A 20,340-nucleotide genomic window follows, 5' to 3' on the forward strand; every position below is an offset into this window, starting at 1 on the left:
GTATATAGAAGGTATCTGACTCATTAAATGCTTAGTAAAGAAAAAAATGTTTTTGTTTTTGTTTTGTAATGGGGGGGGGGGAACCCAAGGGCATTTTACCTCAAAGCTACAGGCATAGCCCTGTTTTTATTTTTTTTATTTTGAAACGGTCTCACTAAGTTGTGGAGAGCTTCACTAAGTTTCTGAGACTGGCCACAAACCTGTGATCCTTCTCTCTCAGCCTCCCAAGTACTGGGATTACAAGTATATGCCACCACACCTGGCTTTTTTTTTTTTTTTTAATCAAACACTCTAATATTTGAGTAGCTAGGAATGGTGGAGGGGAATACTGTTAAAAACTAAAGTTGTTTAGGAAAGTAAAAGTGAGCATTGTTTCTGTTATATAGACTTTCTTTCCAGATTAGGAATCTTGTTTATTCATACATAGACTGTACATGTGGAGAGTCAGAGTGTGATAGAGTGAAGCGTCACAGTGTGAACTTGACTCATAATTGAATGTGCCTTTATACTACAATTACCTTGTGATTTTTTTTTTTTTTTTTTTTTTTTTTTGGTGGTACTGGGGGTGGAACCCAGAGGCTTTCTACTTCCGGGCTATACTCCCATACCCATTTTATATTTTATTTGGAAACAGGGTCTCACTAAGTTGCTGAGAGCCTCACTAAGTAGCTGAGGCTGGCTTCGAACCTGTGCGATCCTCCTGTCTCAGCCTCCCAAGCGTGGGGATTACAAGCGTGCGCCACCACGCCTGGCTTTACCTTGTGATTTAATTGGTTTGTAGCAAAGTTTACTCCTTCAAATAAACTTAGATTGTTGAATGTTCAGTTAGAATACTGTATATGAGATACTTTCCAGGTTTGTTGAGTTTCTAGTATATATTTGCTTTCCAACTTTTTTCCCCTTTAACATTCTGAGAACTAATATCTAATTAGCCAAAGCTTGGATAGTTTATATTCAACTTTGTAAACATTTAACTCCTTGTCTAACTTGTCTGACCTCTCTGAGTCTCAGTTTCCCTATATGTAAAATGGAGATAATAGTGTGGGCCCCACTTGGTATTTTGTGTAGAATACTAACCTTAGGAATTGCACAGTTGAAGCTGACCAAAGAAACAGTTTAAGCTGACCAAGGAAAACAGGTCTAGCCATACCCCCAGGGACCTTTCTTCAGCGATCAAGTCCTGTCTTATTTTTTTAAAATAGTCATCTTTAGTGGGAAAAGGGGTTTATAATGGGCTTTAGAAAATAGAAAAATACCACCCTCAAATAAGTATTTTCCCCCTTTAATAGCTCTTTGACAGATTGAGAGATGAAAATCCAGATTTTAGAGAGAAGATTATAGCAATCAACAGTGAACTCACCCAACCTAAACTGGCTCTTAGTGAAGAAGATAAAGAAGTCATCATAGATTCTACCAATATTATATTTCACTGTGCAGCTACAGTAAGGTTTAATGAAAATTTAAGGTAAGTAAGTACTGTTATTGGGATAATATATTGACTTCAGTATATTTAAAAGATCTAATTTTAATTCTACCTTTTAGTCAAGTTGTTTTGAAAGTGATTTGAAGCTGCCGCATAACTAGCTTTCAGAGTGCTACAGGATATTAAAAGAACTTACTAAAAGTTTAAATACAGGATAAAATCATTATATGTTTATTAGAAGTTTTTATGGATTTAAACACGAGACAGGGAAAGACAAGAAATGAAATGTATGAAAGTTGTTTACCTTGGGTAAGAGTATTATTCTTAACAGGTGATGGTGTTTGCTTCCCTTCCTGTAATTCTGTTAGAAGCTTGTACTCCAGGATCTCTATTCTTCTATTCTACATAATATCCATCTGAAAATTAAATAAAATTAGGCTCAAAATTTGTAGAATTAAGATAAAATGGTTATAAATTTAAGTCACACCTGTTTTTATTTTTAAAACATTGCTTTGGTAGCATTGTTAGGGGCAAGGTATATTGAACATAAGGTTATTTAAAACACAATTGAACTTCAGGATGCTTGTTCTTAAATCAGAGTATTCTTTTTGATGGTATGTTCAAAAATAGTTTGCATAATATTAATCTAGTTGGATAGTCTCAGGCCAGTAAAATAGTATAGCTTTCTTTTTAGACTTCAAAACTATTGGAAGGCCTTTTCTTTAAAATACTTCTTAAGTTAACTTCTGATTAAAATAGTTTTGAAGCCGGGCGTGGTGGTGCATGCTTGTAATCCCTGCTCTTGGGAGGCTAAGACAGGAGGATCATGCAGGTTCGAAGCCAGCCTCAGCTGCTTAAGAGACCCTGTTTCTAAATAAAATATAAAATAGGTCTGGGAGTATAGCCCAGAGGTAGAAGGCCCCTGGATTCCATCTTCAGTATCACCCCCCAAAAATAATAATTTCGATACTGTTGCTTATAGTATCTTTATAGAATATAGGATTATAAATCTTAATAAGCATTACATAATGTAGGATTTCAATGCCAAACATTATTATGGTATGTTTTGCCTGTATTCTAGGTGAGGGCACCATAATGGTCTTTTATATCTTTTCAGTAATGCCTTACAGTTTTCAAAGTATTTTCTTATTTTATTCCATGATAACCTTACTGTACTATTATGGACAAGTCTGTTTTATATTTGGAGGAGGCCGAGGCTAGAACTATAATGTAAAAGGCAGGAGTTTTGGAATTACATATCTTAGTTCTAATCTTGACTTCATTAATTTATTAACTGACAAGTTTGGGCAAATTAACCTCTATGAGCCTGTTTCCTCATCTATAAAGTTGAGAAAATATTTCTCAAAAGGTTTTTTTCCCTTCCTAAAACTAAATGATAGTTGCTTTATTTCCTTTTTAGTTCTTTCTTTGCAGTCAGCAGGTGAAATTTTATGTAGGCGTTGTGTGTTAGTGATTCAGAGTGACAAGAGTATCATTAGAATTATAGTATAATCTTCATAAAATACATTTGTATTATGTGTGTATTTATATACATATCTTTTTATATTTGCCAGTAATTTTCTTTTGATGGTGTAAATACAGGTAGGTTTTAGTTTTATCTGTTATTTTTATGTTTTATCTTTTTATTTCTTTTCTACCACGAATGTACATTAAATTTAAAATAAAGATGTACACAAATATCTTTAAAATATTTTTGGGATAGTTCATGTTAGAAATCTTAAAGGAATTGATACTTTCAATTAACAAAATTTTTTTTAAAAAAACATTTGATTTTTTTTCTTGTACACACAACACACACACACACACACACACACACACACACACACACACACACTTTTTTTTGGTGTTACTGGGGTTCCTGGAAACTCTTCTACCTCTGGGCTACACTCCCAGACCTATTTTATTTTATTTTTTTTTATTATTTGGAAACAGGTTCTCTTAAGCCAGCGAGGCTGGCTTCGAACCTGCGCGACCCTCCTGTCTCTGCCTCCCAAGTGCGGGGATTACAAGCGTGAACCACCACACCCAGCATGTACATATATATTTTTGCAGATTTGTTTTTAGTATTTCCAAGGTTGTGAATATGGGCCCTAATTATGTTAATATTTTATCTGTCCTAAAATTCATTAGTATGAATGGTCAATTTAACAAATATTTTTTCACATATCTCTGCCTTTCATTATTTTCTTTCTTTTTTCTTAGCTCAGAGGCATTCTGAGCTACACCCTAACCCTACTTTTTCATTTAGAAGCAGAGCCTCACTAAGTTGCTGAGGCTGTTTGAACCTGTGACTTTCTAGTCTCTGTCTCCCAAGTACTAGAATTACAGGTGTGCACCACCATGTCCAGCTTGCCATTCATTATTTTCTTCATAACCAAAAGGAAAAGAATTCACATAGCCATGTGAAGCTTAGTATGTTTTAAAGACAAAATATTGTAGTGTAGTGCTTCTTGACTTAAAGTGAGAAATTAAATGCTTTTAAAGGGAATTTTGATTTGTTAATTGGCAACATTAATTATGTTGAAACTCATCACGGTAACCTTTACAAGAAAGACCTTATAGTATAGTATTCTTTCTCTACCATTATTATTATTATTCTTTTATAGACTAGTAGAGAGACCATAGTGGAAGGGTGTACTGTATTATTTTCTCTTTCTTGTCAAGTCATGCATGTTCAGTGACCAAGCCCTAAGCATTACATTGAAATTACTGTTTTTGTGAAGCAATTCTAGTGGATGTTGACATCTAAATGGTGACAAGACAATAGTAGATATGGGCCAGACATTCTGAAATACTTCAGGTAGGGTTATAATAGCTACTTACAAAATAATTACTCTTTATAACTGTTGCTAACTCACAACTATAACATGGAATGCTTTTACTGCCATGGTGGGGGTGGGGAGGAAATCCTGGTTTAACTGCAACATTATACTCAGTATCTTGGGGAGAAACCATGATAAACTGCAGAAAGATCCTATTCACAAAGACCATATGGTCTAATAGAGGGGTTAGGATATGCTTAAATAACAATAGATGGTGCTAGATAGAGGTACTAAAGAGCATATATTAAATGTTGTGAGAGTTGGGAGGAGTTAGAACACATTTATTTTAAGATATGGTTTTTAAATCTTGGGGGGGAAAAAGCAAGATTAGGAATTGTAAAGAAACACTGACAGAAGATAAGGAGAAAAATGTTATTGATGATAATAAAGGGAGTTACCTAAGTAGTTGTTTGTGGGGTCTGGTATTCCTTGGTGGGGCAAGGATAAAAAAGTTGAGTGCCAAGAAACTGGAGACCGAGTGTCACTGTCACTATAAACTACATTATGACGTGAGGCTACAATGTACCAGTGAAAGTATATATATATTGAAAAAAAAGCATAATGGGAGAGATGCATGGACAGAAGATATGGTTTGGGGAAGATTTGTAAAAGATTTAAAAAATGGAATAATTCTAAATGATAAAGTCACAGATACGAATATGGAAGTGGGTTTTTCAAAAGAAATGGAAGTGAAGATTTAATCAGAAAAGGTCAATAAATTGCTAATCTGGGCATGGTGACACACACTTGTAATACCAGTACTTGGGAGACTGAGACAGGAGGATAACAGGTTCAGGGGAAGCCTGGGTAACTTAGTGAAACCCTGTTTCTAAATAAATAAAAATAAATAAATAAAAATTAGGGTTGGAGTATAGCTTAGATGTAGTACCCTGGGTTTAATCCCCAGTACCACAAACAGGAAAAAAGAAAAGAGAACTATTGAGTCTAAGGGCATTGATCCTCAAGCTTTAAAATCTATTACAAATCTTAAGAATTTCAGGAAAACATGTTTAAAATACATGTTTTATTTATAAAATACATAGCTAGATTGCAGTTGCCCAGTTCTGACCCTCTAGTCAGGGAATGACACCTTGTTTTTAGCAAAAGCATTGGGAATGATTTAGTTGCTGTTGAATCTTGTACTTTTAGAGCCACCGTCCTCAAGATCAGCTTAGGAAACATCTTTAAAATTGGAGATGTCATCAGGCATGATGGTGTATACCTGCATTCCCAGTACTTGGGATCTGAGGCATGAGGATCGCAGGTTTAAAACCAGCCTCAGCAATTTGGCAAAGCTCTTAGCAACTTAGTGAGACCCTGTTTCAAAATAAAAAATACAAAAGGGCTGAGAGATCGAGAGCTGGGCATGGTGGTGCATGCTTGTAATCTCAGTGGAGGCTGAGACCAGTACTTGGGAGGCTGAGACAGGAGGATCGCACAGGTTTGAAGCCAGCCTCAGCTACTTAGGCTCTCGGCAACTTAGTGAGACCCTGTTTCCAAATAAAGTATAAAATAGGTCTGAGAGTATAGCCCGCACGTAGAAAAGTCTCTGGGTTCCACTCTCATTACCACACACACACACAAATAAATAAAATAAATAATTAAATAAAATACATAAAAAGGCTAGGCATGTAGTTTGGAGGTAGAAAGCCTCTGTGTTCAATCCCCAGTACCAAAAAAAAAAGGAAGGAGGAAAAAGGAACATATCAAAGTGGCTTGAGTAACTTATTTAAAATAGTTTCCTAGGCTTCATTTGTGACATTGAAAATGTGTGATGATATCCAGGAGTCTGCATTTTTAATAAACTTCCAAGTGTATATTGTGCCAAGTATGAAAGCTGTGGTATAAGAAAGGTCTTTTGTATTATCAAATATATTTTTTTAAAACCCAGGATGTCTATTTGAGACAGATGAACTAAAATAATTATTGGCAGTTCAAATTCAACTTCTTTTTAAAAAGTTTCTACCTCTGCATTAGTGAAGGACCATAATTAACAACTGGGTTCCACTTGATCATTTTTCACCTGTCTTCTAAAAGTGTATCTTAAGAAGCCTATATGGCTCCATATAACCAAAACATAATGAGTATATCGTTTTTGCTTAGTTCTAAATAATCTTTGGCTGAATATGTTAGAATCTTAGACTGGAGTTCAATACAGTAAAACTTGAATCAAGATAAAATAATGTAAAATTAACTAGCCTGGCAGAGATAGTACTTATGTGGGCACAAGATGGCTTTAGGATTGGGCTCTTCAAATAGGGTGTAGGGAGGCACAGGCACAAGAGTGTGCTTCTCAAGTTATTCCTTATTTTCAGTGACCCAGAAACTCTGTCACCATCATCAGGAACTAGTAACAGAATATCCCTTGTGTGCTTTCCCAAAACATTACTCTTCCTACCCCATTGTTTTGCAAATGCAAAAGAAAATAGCACATTCCCTATTCCTTCAGTGGATAGTGTCCTCTGAAATGTCTCTTGCAGGACTTCAGTTTAAAGAAAATTTTTTTACTTTACATGCGATAAGAAAAAGGATATACCCATGATCATAAGACCACACCTCAATTTCATTATTTTTTTTCTTCTAGAATTTTTTTTTGTAGTATATCAGATGCTATTAAAATAAAAGAGCACAGGAGTTTTTTTTTATTTATTTTTTCTCTTCATGAGTTATTTCTTGTTTCTGGTGACCCAGAATTTGTTGTTCTGTCCTCAGGAACTTGTAACAGAATATTCTCTGTATACCTCTCCCAAACAGTGCCTTCCTCATCCTTATTGTTTTGCAAACAAGATAGACATCAAAGCACAGCTTTACAGTCAAGTAGACTAGATTCTATCTGTGACTTACCCTGTCTTTTTAAAATGATAGTTGGCTTTTTTTCTTCCTAAATACTGACATATAAACATTTTGTTGCAGGGGATAGGTTGGGGGGGGGGAAGGTGTGTGGTGTGAAATAATCCCCCCACCACCCCCAGACACACAGAGACAAACAGAGAAACCGTGGATTCTTGTCCTAAGCTAAGAATAAGTATTCATCGCTTGGACAGCTGCTGCAGATTTAAAGAAGTTTATTAAAAGATAGAAATATAGAGATAGTCACAGCCCTGTGCCAGAGCAGACACAGGGGGGCAATTCGAACGAAAATGCCAAAGAACTCCCGTTTCACTGACTTTTTATCCTGTCTTAAGTCCAGCAGGTCCCTTTGATTTTTGGAGATCATGTTACACCTTATCGCCAGCCCCGGCTCTGCTTCTGTTATCTCTCCAGCCGAATTTATGGCCTAAAGGGGGAGACATCTCTGTCTCCAAACACAGGCCCAGATTTATGGCCTGAGAGGGAGGCATCTCTGTCTCCAGACACAGGTTTTTACCTTTCGTCTTCTCCCCCAAAATGTGTTAAATTGTTCTTAGGAATGCAAGGACATGTTAGCTTAACCCTGGCTTTCTTAGTAAAGAAGACATATTTTAAGATTGGACATCTTTCCCAGTATTGACACATTAATACTTTTTAAACTCTCTTCCCAATACCAGTACACATTTTATAAAGTATTCAAAGCTTTTTGTTTTTATTTCTTGGTACTAGGGATTGAACACAAGGTCTCACCAAGTTGCTAAGGGTCTTGCTAAATTGCTGAGACCGCCCTTAAACCTGTAACTCTCCAGTCTTAGCCTTCTAAGTACTCTGATTACAGGTGCGTACCATTGCACATGAGGACTTCTTCTTACTGTTGTTATTTGTGTGTGGTGCTAGGGATTGAACCCAGGGGCATTCTACCTCTGAATTACACCCACAGCAGTATTTTATTTTTTACTTAGAAACAAGGTCTTGCTAAGTTGCTGAGAGCATCGCTAATTTGCTGAGGCTGGCCTCAAACCTGTAGTTCTTCCTATCTCAACTTCCCAAGTACTGAGATTACAGGCATGCACTAAAATGTCCAGCTATTATTATTGTTGTTGTTGTTGTTGTTGTTGTTGTTGTTATTATTATTACTACTACTATGCATCTGGGAATGGAACCCAGGGATATTCTACCTCAGCTACACAACCTGCCCTATTTTTTTTTCTTTATTTTGAAACAGGCTCCCACTAAGTTGCAGAGGGCCTTACTAAGTAGCTGAGGCTGTCCGCGAACTGCAATCCTCCAGTCTCAGCCTCCCAAATTAAGGGATTAAAAGCTTGCACCACCACGCCCGGCTTTGTTATTATTTATTTATTTATTTATTTATTTATTTATTTTTTTTTTGCGGGTCTGGGGATGGGACCCAGGGGCATTCATCCTCCGAGCTACACCCCTGCCCTATTTTTTATTCTTTATTTTTTTTGAAACAGGGTCTCACTGAGTTGCAGAAGGCCTCACTAAGTAGTAGCTGAGGCTGTCCAGAACCGCGATCTTCTGGTTTTAGCCTTCCGAATGCTGGGATTACAAGTGTGCGCCACCACACCTAGCTTTTATTATTATTTTTTAACTAGCAAAATTATATATACTTACCGTGTACAACATATTTTTAAAAATGCATACTTTGTAGCGCTAATTATATGTGTTGCCTTACATACTTAGCATTTTCTGTTACGAAAACACCTAAAATCTACCTTAAGTGTTTTTTAAGAATACAATGCATTGTTACTAACTATAATCACTATGTTGTACAGTTTATCTCTTGATCAATGATTTTTTTTAAAGCTGTAAACAAAGTTGAAAACAAAACCTATCTACCATTTCCTTATCTTACTCTATTGACTGCCTGTTTTGAGACTATGTCCAGAACAATACTAAATGCTTATAGCTATTTGTTTCATTTTATTTCATTTTATACAAGTCCAGTAGGTAGATTTCATTATTTTTGCCATTTACAGGTGAAACTGAGCCAGAGTTCTTGAGAAACTTGGCAGATGAGCTGATAGATAGGCCAGGCCAGGATGCAAACCCAGTTTTATTCAAAAGCCTTCTTGTTCTTAATCTTTCTTCACATCCTAATGTGTGCAATTTTTGTATCATTTGTACAGATTTTTCATGTTTTATAATCTCATACAATTATTTTAATGTCTGTGTCTCTCATTGTGAAAAATTCTTGCTTCATTGAACCATTCCATTCATAGCAAGTACGTACACTTTAGGCTTTTGTTAAAGGCGATGATGCTTTACTGATTGCTTTTCTGTGTACAGACTTTGCTTTAGTGGAATTATTTGCTTTATATAAATTTTAAGAAGGAAATGTATAGATTATTTTGGGGTCTTGGACATACTTGTAACAAAACAAACAATTTTATTATACTGTTTCTTTGAGTTTTATAAGCTAGTCTTAAAAATTTAAGTGTATTGTTATAGTGAGGGAATAAATTTATTCTTGATTATATAATTGAATGTTTTTAAGTTTTCTTTGAATTATATTTTAATATAATTTTACATTTCTGAGTTTTATTTAGATCTTTCACTCATTGATAATTCAACCGTAGCATTATATATATGTATATTATATATACAATATACATATACATATTGTATATTATATATACATATACACATATATAATATACATATATACATATGTAATATACATATATACATATATAATATAATATATAATACATGTATGTATGTATATTATATATGTGTATATATGTACATATATGTATGTATGTATATTATATATGTGTATATATGTAGGTATATGTATATTATATATTATATATACGTATGTATGTATATATATATTTCTTTTCTTTTTGGGGGGGGTACTTAAGATTGAACCCAGGGACATTCTACCTTGGAGTTACACCCCCAGCCCTAATTTTTCATTTTTTCATTTTTTACTCTCAGTTGCTGAGGGCCTTACTAAGTTGCTAAGACTGTCTGCGAACCTGTGATCCTCCTCAGTTTCCCAAATACTGGGATTACAGCGTGTGCTGCCACATCTGGCTTTGACCTTAGCATTTTCAAATTTCTTAATTATTTTAACTTTTTTCTTGTTATTCATTCATATCGCAAAAAGTTGTACTTTTAGAAATAAGGATGCAGTTTTATTCTTTGATACTGGAAATTGAACCCAGGGTCAATCTATCTCTGAGCCACATCCCCAGCTCTATTTTATTTATTTTATTCTGAGACAAGATCACATTAACTTTGCTGAGACTGGCCTCAAACCTGTGATTCTCCTGTCCCAGCCTCCCAAGTATTGGGATTAGGAAGCAAAGAAGTGTAGCATGACTTCCAGATGTAAACATAAAAAGCTAAAGAGTGAAACCATCTGAGTTTACTTCTGGAAGATTAAAGTTTTAAAATTTTAGTTAAATTTATTAAATCCTATTTATAATCAGAAAATCTCCATTTAAACATAGCCAGTAGAGTGAAATAAAATACACAAAATCAAAGCTTAAAGGATAAGTTGTAAAGAATCAAAAATCTTTTTCTCTGCTTTTCTAATGAGAATGCAGTTTTTTTAACAAGTAAACATAACATAGGTTTTCAGTTTGCATTGTCACTTTTATTTTTCAGAGATGCTGTTCAGTTAAATGTGATTGCTACACGACAGCTTATTCTCCTTGCACAACAAATGAAGAATCTGGAAGTTTTCATGCACGTGTCGACAGCATATGCCTACTGCAATCGAAAGCATATCGATGAAGTAGTCTATCCACCCCCTGTAGATCCCAAGAAACTGATTGATTCTTTAGAGTATGTTTGTTTAAAATTCACATTTATTGCTTTTATCTCAAAACTTTGGATCCAATTATATCTGATTTTTCCCTCTCTATCCTTCTCTATCACATACACATACACACATGTGCATACATCTTCCTTATTCAACCAGTTATTTCATGTCTGTTGTATTCTTTTTATTGTATGGATTTATATCCAAGTCTTGGTGAAGCCATCCTGAGGCTTTCACTTTTTTGATACTGGGGATTAGACTCAGGAGTACTCTACCTCTGAGCTATAACCCAGCCCTTATTTTACTTTTTATTTTGAAGGGTCTCCCTGAGTTGCTGGGGGCCTCACTAAGTTGCTGAGACTGGCCTAAAATCCGCAATCCTTCTGTCAGCCTTCCAAGTACTGGGATTACAGGCCTACACCACCACACCTGGCTGAGCTTTCACTTTTAACCAGGTGTAATGATTAGAGCAAGACCTCTGAACATAAACCATCCATTATATTAGGGTCTCTGTTTTCCAGATTATCAATTCTAGCAACCAAAAAGTCCCTGTGGAGACCAATGACTGCCTATTTAATAGCTAGGTTCTAATTTCTTAAAGGATCACTGTCCTCACCCCAACTCAGTGTAATATATCTATGAAGAAGCCATTAATTAGGAAATTAGAGGAGTCATAGTCCTTTAATTCATACTCCTAGCGTTATTGTTTATCTTCTTCTGGAGAACTGTGAGCTTATGAGCAATTACTACATGAATAATATTTGTGAGAATTTGATTATTAGGGATTAAATGAAGTGTGAATATGCTTCAGCCTTTGCTTTCTTATCAGATGAAATAGGATCAGAACCAAAAAAGGGTCTTTTTTTCTTGTATAGACTACAATTATAGAAACATTCTAGCATCTATCATATCACATATTTTTAATCTCTATATAGCATCTTTATTAGGCTATTTTTTCCCTCTCTGTCTCCCCTTAGCTTCCTTTCTTCCCTGACATTCTGTTGACTTTTGACCCCTTGATTACTATGCCCTGCTTTCTTTTGAAAATAAGCATACAAGTCACTTTTTTTAGAAAAGGCTTTTCTGCTTATTGTTATGAGGAAACGGGCAGATTGTAAGGAAATTAATAAGTATGAAGTTATCGAGATAATTCTTTTGGTAATTTTTTGACTTCTATTTTATGATTCAGTTTCTCAGATGGCCCCAGATATGTACTTCATTTTCTTTACAAGTCATTAATCAGAAGTGTTTATTATTTCTATAGTTGTAAGAGAAACTTTAAATGTGGAAGTTAACAAAGCATATTACTTTTATTAGCTTTGGTATATAAAAACATCTAACCAAGATAGGTCTTATAACCTAATTCTTTATCCCCTTGTTTACATAGAAATTTAGCTTATAGATAATTTTAGTATAACTCATGGTTTTCTTTGTAAACTCACTCTAGTGATAAGGTGTATTGGCTAAAATCTCTTCTCAGTTTCAGTAGGGTTGGCATTTAGTTTTATTTTCCCATCTATTAACTATACCTTCCAATTTTAAAACTCATCTGCACTGGGGAATTTTTCCTAAAGCAGATAGCCTTCTCCCTTCATTTTAATTAGTATTCTTTTCCTTCCACCCATAAAAAGTGCTTCCATATACAGAAGAAAATTTATCTGGATTATCTCCATTTTATGTTTTCTTATTAGTTACTATGGATATAATTAAGAGTATGATAATATGCTGTATCTACTTCTATGCATATCAGACAAAAAAGAAAGAGTATCTGAAAAATACATATCAGAATCAGAAATTTAGACTAGGAAAGACCGTAGGCATTACGTAGTCTAGTACCCTCCTCTTACAGATTTGAGTAGACCATTTCTTCAGAGATACTGAATGTTGTGACTTCATAGTAGATTGTAAATTAAGTTTTTATAGCATTCTTTGATCTGTTTTCATTCTTAGTATATGTTCGTCTCACTTGTGAAGGCATACTTTTTCAGTACTTCACCTTAAATATTTAGCTTACTATACCTTTTATGTTAACTGTAAATATATGTGAATTGCAAATGCATATAATTAATAAGTTCTATTTGGTGGTCACATGCACATCCAAAATTTCTAATCTGAAACATTTGAGGCCAGATATAGTTTGGGATTTATTTGAACTTTAGAAAGGAAATATAATTCACATGCTATGTAATATGAAATAACTTCACTTTGGAGTAACATACATCCATGATCAAACATATATGAAGTGTATGAATATTTAAACTAAATGATATTTTTAAATGACCATATATGATTTTGAATCAGGTTTTGCTATTTACCATATGATTTATAAAAGAACTGATTTTTAGGCCTTTTTGCATATAGAAGTTGCAGTTAAGGGAGTGTAGACCTCTGGTTGATATTTAATGAAACCAACATTTTTTCCTTCCTCCCTTCCTTCCTTCCTTCCTTCCTTCCTTCCTCCTTTCCTTTTCTTTCCTTTCCTTTCCTTTCCTTTTTTCTTTTTTTAAGAAAAAGTTATTATCAAATCACTTGAGTCAGCAATAGACATGTTTGAATAACTCATCAAAGATGAGTTATTTTTTATTCTATAGTACAACATCTAGAAATATTTTTCTATGCAATTTTTTTGTTCACCAGGTGGATGGATGATGGCCTAGTAAATGATATCACACCAAAACTGATAGGAGACAGACCTAATACATACATATACACCAAAGCATTGGCAGAGTATGTTGTACAACAAGAAGGAGCAAAGCTAAATGTGGCGATTGTAAGGCCATCGATTGTTGGTGCCAGTTGGAAAGAACCTTTTCCAGTAAGTTGTTAGACATCTTTATAAATAATTGGAATTGAGAGGTTTAAGACATAACTGTATAAAAAGTTGGCGGTTTGTTTTAAGAATAGGATTTACTGAGCATGGCTTACATAGCAAAGTTGTTTTCTATTCATAGGAAGAGAGTTTTATTGGTACTTTTTTATGTGACACTAAGTATATAGAAATGTAGATCAACATTTACAGACTCCTAATTGAAAATTAAGTCAGAAGCTATGATATTGTTTTGAATAAAAGAGACTGGTTTCAGCTGGGTATGGTGGCACATGCTTGTAATCCCAGTACTTCGGAGGCTGAGACAGGATGATCATAGGTTCAAATCCAGCCTTGGCATCTTAGTGAGGCTCTCAGCAACCTAGTGAGACCCTGTTTCCAAATAAAATCAGGCTGGGTGTGTAGCTTGGAGGTAGAATGCTTCTGGGTTCAGTCCCCAGCATCAGATAAACAAACTATAGTTTCATTTGCTTTTTATTATTTATTTGTTTGTTTTACTACTGAGAATTGAACCTAGGGACATTCTACTTATGAGCTATACTCCCAGACCTTTTTTGTTTGGAAATAGGGTCCCAGTAAGTTTCTGAGGTGGCTTCAAAAACAACAATTCTCCTGTCTTAGTTTCCCAGGTACTGGGATTACAGGCATGTGCCACCACAAGCTTGTTCTCATTTGGTTCTTATTTACCAAAAAGAAGCAGGCCCTCCAAGAAGTAGACCTGTTCCTTTATAGGTCACAAAGTTAAGAAAGGTGTAAGAGATTTCTGTGATAACTTGCTGTTAAAAGTAGACAAGATATTATGGTATTTGTAAATCCCCGGAATAAGAGAAAGCAATGATAAAACACTATAGACAAATTGATTTGGGAAAAACCTAGATCTGTATAATAGTAAGTTATAGCATCTCTTGTTACTTTGGTAATTACTCTGCTTTCTTCATTTTTCTTCAGTTATTTGAGAATAATTTTTCCTTTTTCTCTAATCAAGATATTGCAAAAGTAATTGACAGTCTATACTCCTTTTTATAAAATTTTCTTTTCAGAGAGTTAATAGAAGAGTAGGTGACCATTTGAAAATATTGTTTATGGTCTGAGAGAAAAAGACTACTTTTATGTGAGACTGGGAGAATCTTCTGAACTGAGAGTTTTTAGTTTCTGGAAGAAAACTACCAAGCATATATTTGGGGATATAGATTTCAAATAATAAATCTCTATTTGTATAACATTTCTAAGTTCTCCCTTCAACCCCCTTTTTAAATTTTTGATATTAGGGATGGATTGATAACTTTAATGGACCAAGTGGTCTCTTTATTGCGGTAAGTAAACTTCACTTATTTAATACCTTACACATTTTTCTGTAGTGTGTGTGTGTGTGTGTGTGTGTGTGTGTGTGTGTGTGTGTATACACACTTACTTTGGCTTATATATCTTAAGGTATTGTTTTTAATTTCAACAAAGGCAGGGAAAGGAATTCTTCGAACAATGCGTGCCTCGAACAATGCCCTTGCAGATCTTGTTCCTGTAGATGTAGTTGTCAACACGAGTCTTGCGGCGGCCTGGTATTCCGGAGTTAATAGGTATATGAGGTGACAATGTTGCTTATTAAATATATAATAACTGAGAATGGAAAAACAAAACTACTAATTTATGTTAATCTCCTAGTCCTGATACTGCCATACCAATATATAGATACTATCACAGGCAATAAGTGGACCCATCAGTAGTAATGTAGAATTAATGTTAATTCCCATGCATATCTATAGAATACACAAGTTTGTTAGAGATTTTTTCTTTTAAAAGAGCCATACTGCCGGGCGTGGTGGCGCACGCTTGTAATCCCCGCGCTTGGGAGGCGGAGACAGGAGGATCGCGCAGGTTCGAAGCCAGCCACGCTGGCATAAGAGACCCTGTTTCAAAAATATAAAATAGGTCTGGGAGCGTAGCCCGGAGGTAGAAGGGCTTCCAGGAACCCCAGTACCACCAAAAAAAAAAAAAAAAAAGAGCCATACCAAAGATAACTTTTTGTGTAAATGTGACATATATAAGGAGTTTAAACTTATAAAAAGTGGTTTATATATATCAAATATGACACACTAAGTTAGATGTGTCAGAGCATTCCTGTAATCTCAGTACTTGGGAGACTGAGACAGGAAAATTTTAGGTTCAGTTAACAGCCTCAGCAATGTAGTGAAGCTCTTAGCAACCTAGCAAGACCTTATTTCAAAACAAAAAATAAAAAGGGTTGGGAGTGTAGGTCAGAGGTAGAATGTCCCTGGGTCCAATCCTTAGTAACACACACACACACACACACACACACACACACACACTGTGGCACACAAGAGCATCTTTATTCAACCTATGAGAATCTTTTTAAAAGGTAATAGTAATATTTATACGTTAGCACTAAATTTTAAGCTTCCCATTAGCTAATTTTAAAAATTTATTTATTTTAATTATTATTATTACTATTTTTTGTTGGTACTCGGGTTCCTGGAAACCCTTCTACCTCCAGGCTTCACTCACAGACCTATTTTATATTTTTTTTATTTGGAAACAGGGTCTCTTAAGCCAGCGCGGCTGGCTTTGAACCTGCATGATCCTCCTGTCTCCGCCTCCCAAGTGCGGGGATTACAAATGTGCACCACCACGCCCGGCTCATTTTTTAAATTTAATAAACTGCCCTTGTAGTTAATATTTTATATCCTAAAAATGGAGGATATGACTATGAATATGTTGTTTTTGGCAAAAGATAAATAGTTCATAGTTTTAAAACTTTAGCCTCTGAAAATTAGAAGGTAGGAAGAGCTAAGATTATTTTTTGTTTTCCATACTTTAAAAAATATATACTCCTAATAGGAGAAAAAAATGTAAAAAAAAAAGTTAAAATTTTGAGGGAAGGAGGGATAAAGATCACTTATATATAGCTATTAGGCATACAAAATAATCCTTTAAGTATAATTTTTAAAATAATTTCATCCTTATAGCTTTCTACTTTAATATTATATAAGATTTAGGTTGGCCTCTTTGTATTCATTATTACATTTACCTTTGTCGTTGCAGACCAAGAAACATCATGGTATATAATTGCACGACAGGCAGCACTAATCCTTTCCACTGGGGTGAAGTTGGTATGATTTTATCTATGTTTTTTAATGTTAAAACATATCTTAAAAACTTAAAATGTTCATTGAGTTTTTAATGTTAGAGTACTTAAGGACACAGTTTCCAATTTTTCTTATTTTAATTGCCATTTCAGAAGTAGGAGCTACCAATACTGCCTTGTGGCCCATTTTTAATAATGTTTTGCACTGTGAAAATATCTTGCTGTATATTCCCACCCACCCCACCCTTGTTTGACCCTTGTTGATTTTCTGTTGCCATCTGCATAGATACCTTATGGAATGGGAACAGAGCTTTTTGTTGTCCCTCTCCAGTACACTCAGCCCTGATATTGCCCATGCACAGCCAAACATCACTTCTACCTATAGGAGCTAGTATATCAAGTGGTCCCCAGAGTAATAAATGAAGAAGTTAGGAAGTAGTAGGATACATTTTGCCAGAATATTTTCTACTAACCTTTATTAATCATTTAAATTCATAGAGTCACAATAGATAGTGTATATATGTTACTATTTTTAAAATAGATATAACTAAAGCCTTTTGAAATTGAATCATTTTAAAATTATTGGTTGCTATCAAATTTAAAATATATTTATGGCACTGATTTTGTATTAGGTCTTATTTTACTTCTAATAGAATGAGTTTTGTTACTCCTCTAAGAGAATTTTGATTTTAGAGTAAATCCTTCATGATATTTATCCTAAGGTTTTTCTGTAGCATTTTAATTTAAATTAAAAAATTTATCATTATAGCATATAAGAAAAAAATCAAATTTAGGGTGATTTTAGTTATATGATTATTAGTTTTAGTGTTCTTTCAAGAATATTAAAACACTTCGAGTAAGGTTTATAGTCTTTCGTTGTGTTAAAAAGTTTAGTGAAAAATCAAGTTGAGCATTTTTTTAGTGAATGTCTCTGCACATATCCGATATAGTATTAACATAGGTGATGCCAAGTTTGATTGTGTTGACATTGAATTACCTAAATAAATTATAGCAGAGGTTATTTTTGGGTTGTTTTAAGCTTGTTTGATGTATGTTAATTTTAGTAGCTTAATCATAAGCAGAGGATGATGATTTTTATTTTCTTTTTTAAGTAAGTACAGTAATAAGAATCTGGAAAGAGGAACAGAAAGAAAGAAGCTATCGTGAGAGGTGAAATATAGAAAGTGACGTTGTAAATTGACATAGGTAAAACATTAAAAAGTCTTTGAGTGAATTTCAGTAAAAATTCATTCATCCTATTTAAAATTCATACACAATGGCAGCTTTAAAACCACTTGAGTTCAGCAGTCTCATACCCATATTCTCTTAGCTACTATAGAGAGTAGAAAAGTTTGTTTTTAAATGAACGAACTCTGACATCTTTGGTGAAATACTTTGCATTGTAAAAACAATTTTTTTTTCAAAACTTCATTACATGGTTATTATCAAAGCTGTTACACAACTTTTCTTCTTCAGAATACCATGTAATTTCCACTTTCAAGAGGAATCCTCTCGAACAGGCCTTCAGACGGCCCAATGTAAATCTAACCTCCAATCACCTTTTATATCATTACTGGATTGCTGTAAGCCATAAGGCCCCAGCATTCCTGTATGATATCTACCTCAGGATGACTGGAAGAAACCCAAGGTAATGGTGGCTAGCTCTGTCTTATCTGTTCCTCTGACTGTTAAACAACCCATGCTTACACTAAAATGCATATTAACTCTGATTCTGTTTATGCTTATGATAAGGCTTAGTGGCCTTTGTGAATGAGAAGATTCTTGAATTTAAGACTTTGTCAGAAAAACAAAGGTAGTGTTGTAAGTCACTCTAATTTGTTTTAAAATTTGGATGATAAATTATTGTAATGTATTGAATTCTAGGTCTAACTTTAGGTACTTTTATGAATAACAAATAATATTCAAAATGCTTTGACGCTTATTTTTCCTACAGGGTATTATCTAAATCATTCCTTCAAGATGAATCCTTTAAACCAAGTATACAGGCACCCCAATGTTAAGTTCTATTCCAACAACCTATTGCTTCATTATTGGAAGGGTGTCAGACATACAGTACCTGCATTATTGCTCGATCTTGCACTCAGGTTGACAGGTCAGAAACCGTGGTAAGAAGAATAGCAGTAAATACACTATGTATTGGTAAGGTGGTGGAAGCTTGCTGGAGAGACAAAAAGTCGCTAGCATGAGCTTTACCTTTAGAATTACTAACCTGATTGATTAATCACAATCACAATCAAGATGCTAGGACATTTTTTAGAAATTGGAGATATTTGGGGAGACTCACTATGGATCTCATCTTACTGGGTCATTGAACCTCAAAAATCCCATAATAGGAAATGTCCTACATCAGGGTTGTCATTGTTATTATAAGCTGAAATTGAGCCCTTTTCCTCTCCCCCTTGAAAACCTAGGGGTGAGTTTTACAGGGGATTAAGGGTTAAAAGTTTTGCTTTAAGTAGATGGTGCAGTTTTATATGAAAATTATAGGACACTTCTAGAAAATTAACTGCATGAAATATCTCAGCTGCCTATTCAGCTTATAATATGGTAATTACAGTTTTGGACTAATTTTCCAGGTGGGGAATGCCATAGTTAAAAAAAATTAATAACAAGTGGAAAAATTTCTATTTTCTTATAGTTATAATAGCCTTTCTTTGTTCTCTCTTTTTTAATTGAACCCCCACAAACTTAAAATTCTCCTGCTGTCTTTCCACACAATTATAGTGAAATGTGCGACAAAAATTTATTTATTTTTTAACTACAATGGCATTACAGTGGAGCCTTTGATTGGAGAGTTCAGGATTTGAGTATTTATGTATAAAGAAGATGCTGATTCCAGAACTTTCATCAGCTGCTCAAAAAATAAAAGTGAGGTATCACTCAGTTATAGTGTATCAGAATCTGAGTAAATTGTAGGGGGTTTCTGTGGATTCATTTGTCCATGGTGTTCCTAACCCTATATGTTAACTATTGAAATACCTGAGAGGTATTGAACAATTTTAAAGAAAATATTTTCAAGTTTTTCTAGAATGATCTGCAAAATGCTTTATTTGCTATTGGTAACATTCTTTGATGGCTAAAAGTGCAGGCAAAAATTAACCAATAATAGTAATGCATGTTTTCTTTATATTAACACAATTACAGTTTTGGGCAGAAAAATAAAACTGTTAAAAAAGTAGTATAGGTTAAATATACCACAGTGTCTTACACAAAGAAAGGGAGTTCAGTCAACTTTCAAATGAATGAATAGCCATTGTTTACTAAATAAATCAGAGCATAACAAATCATCTCAAACTTAGAGGCTTTAAAACAGCCAGCAGTAGTCACTTTAATTTTATTTTCAAATTTATTGTTCTTCACAGAATGGGGAGTTTGGGAAGGAATCCGCTGGGTTTTGGCTTGGAGGCTTTCTTGTAGTTGTTGTCAGATGGAGCTGAAAGAGCTACAGTGTGAGGGGAACGCAGTGGAGCAGGGAGGGGC

At 34.5% G+C, this 20,340-nt stretch overlaps 1 protein-coding gene across 2 annotated transcripts in view; it reads left to right on the forward strand.

Moving 5' to 3' along the window:
• FAR1 (fatty acyl-CoA reductase 1) overlaps window positions 1-20,340 on the forward strand; it is a gene marked incomplete at both ends in the record, with an annotated part of 65,788 nt that overhangs the window by 32,673 nt on the left and 12,775 nt on the right. Inside the window, 7 exons of one of the 2 annotated variants that reach the window (XM_080719712.1) lie at window positions 1,290-1,465; window positions 10,756-10,935; window positions 13,550-13,727; window positions 15,008-15,052; window positions 15,195-15,313; window positions 16,797-16,864; window positions 18,316-18,487. In XM_080719712.1, coding sequence (XP_080575838.1) covers window positions 1,290-1,465; window positions 10,756-10,935; window positions 13,550-13,727; window positions 15,008-15,052; window positions 15,195-15,313; window positions 16,797-16,864; window positions 18,316-18,487 — 938 coding nt within the window. Of the gene's footprint in view, window positions 1-1,289; window positions 1,466-10,755; window positions 10,936-13,549; window positions 13,728-15,007; window positions 15,053-15,194; window positions 15,314-16,796; window positions 16,865-18,315; window positions 18,488-18,793; window positions 18,966-20,340 lie in introns of both variants that reach the window. The other variant, XM_080719711.1, reaches the window with a different exon arrangement.

Source organism: Muscardinus avellanarius (genome assembly GCF_963383645.1).
Source record: "Muscardinus avellanarius genome assembly, chromosome: 1".
In the NCBI taxonomy this organism is placed as follows: Eukaryota; Metazoa; Chordata; class Mammalia; order Rodentia; family Gliridae; genus Muscardinus; species Muscardinus avellanarius.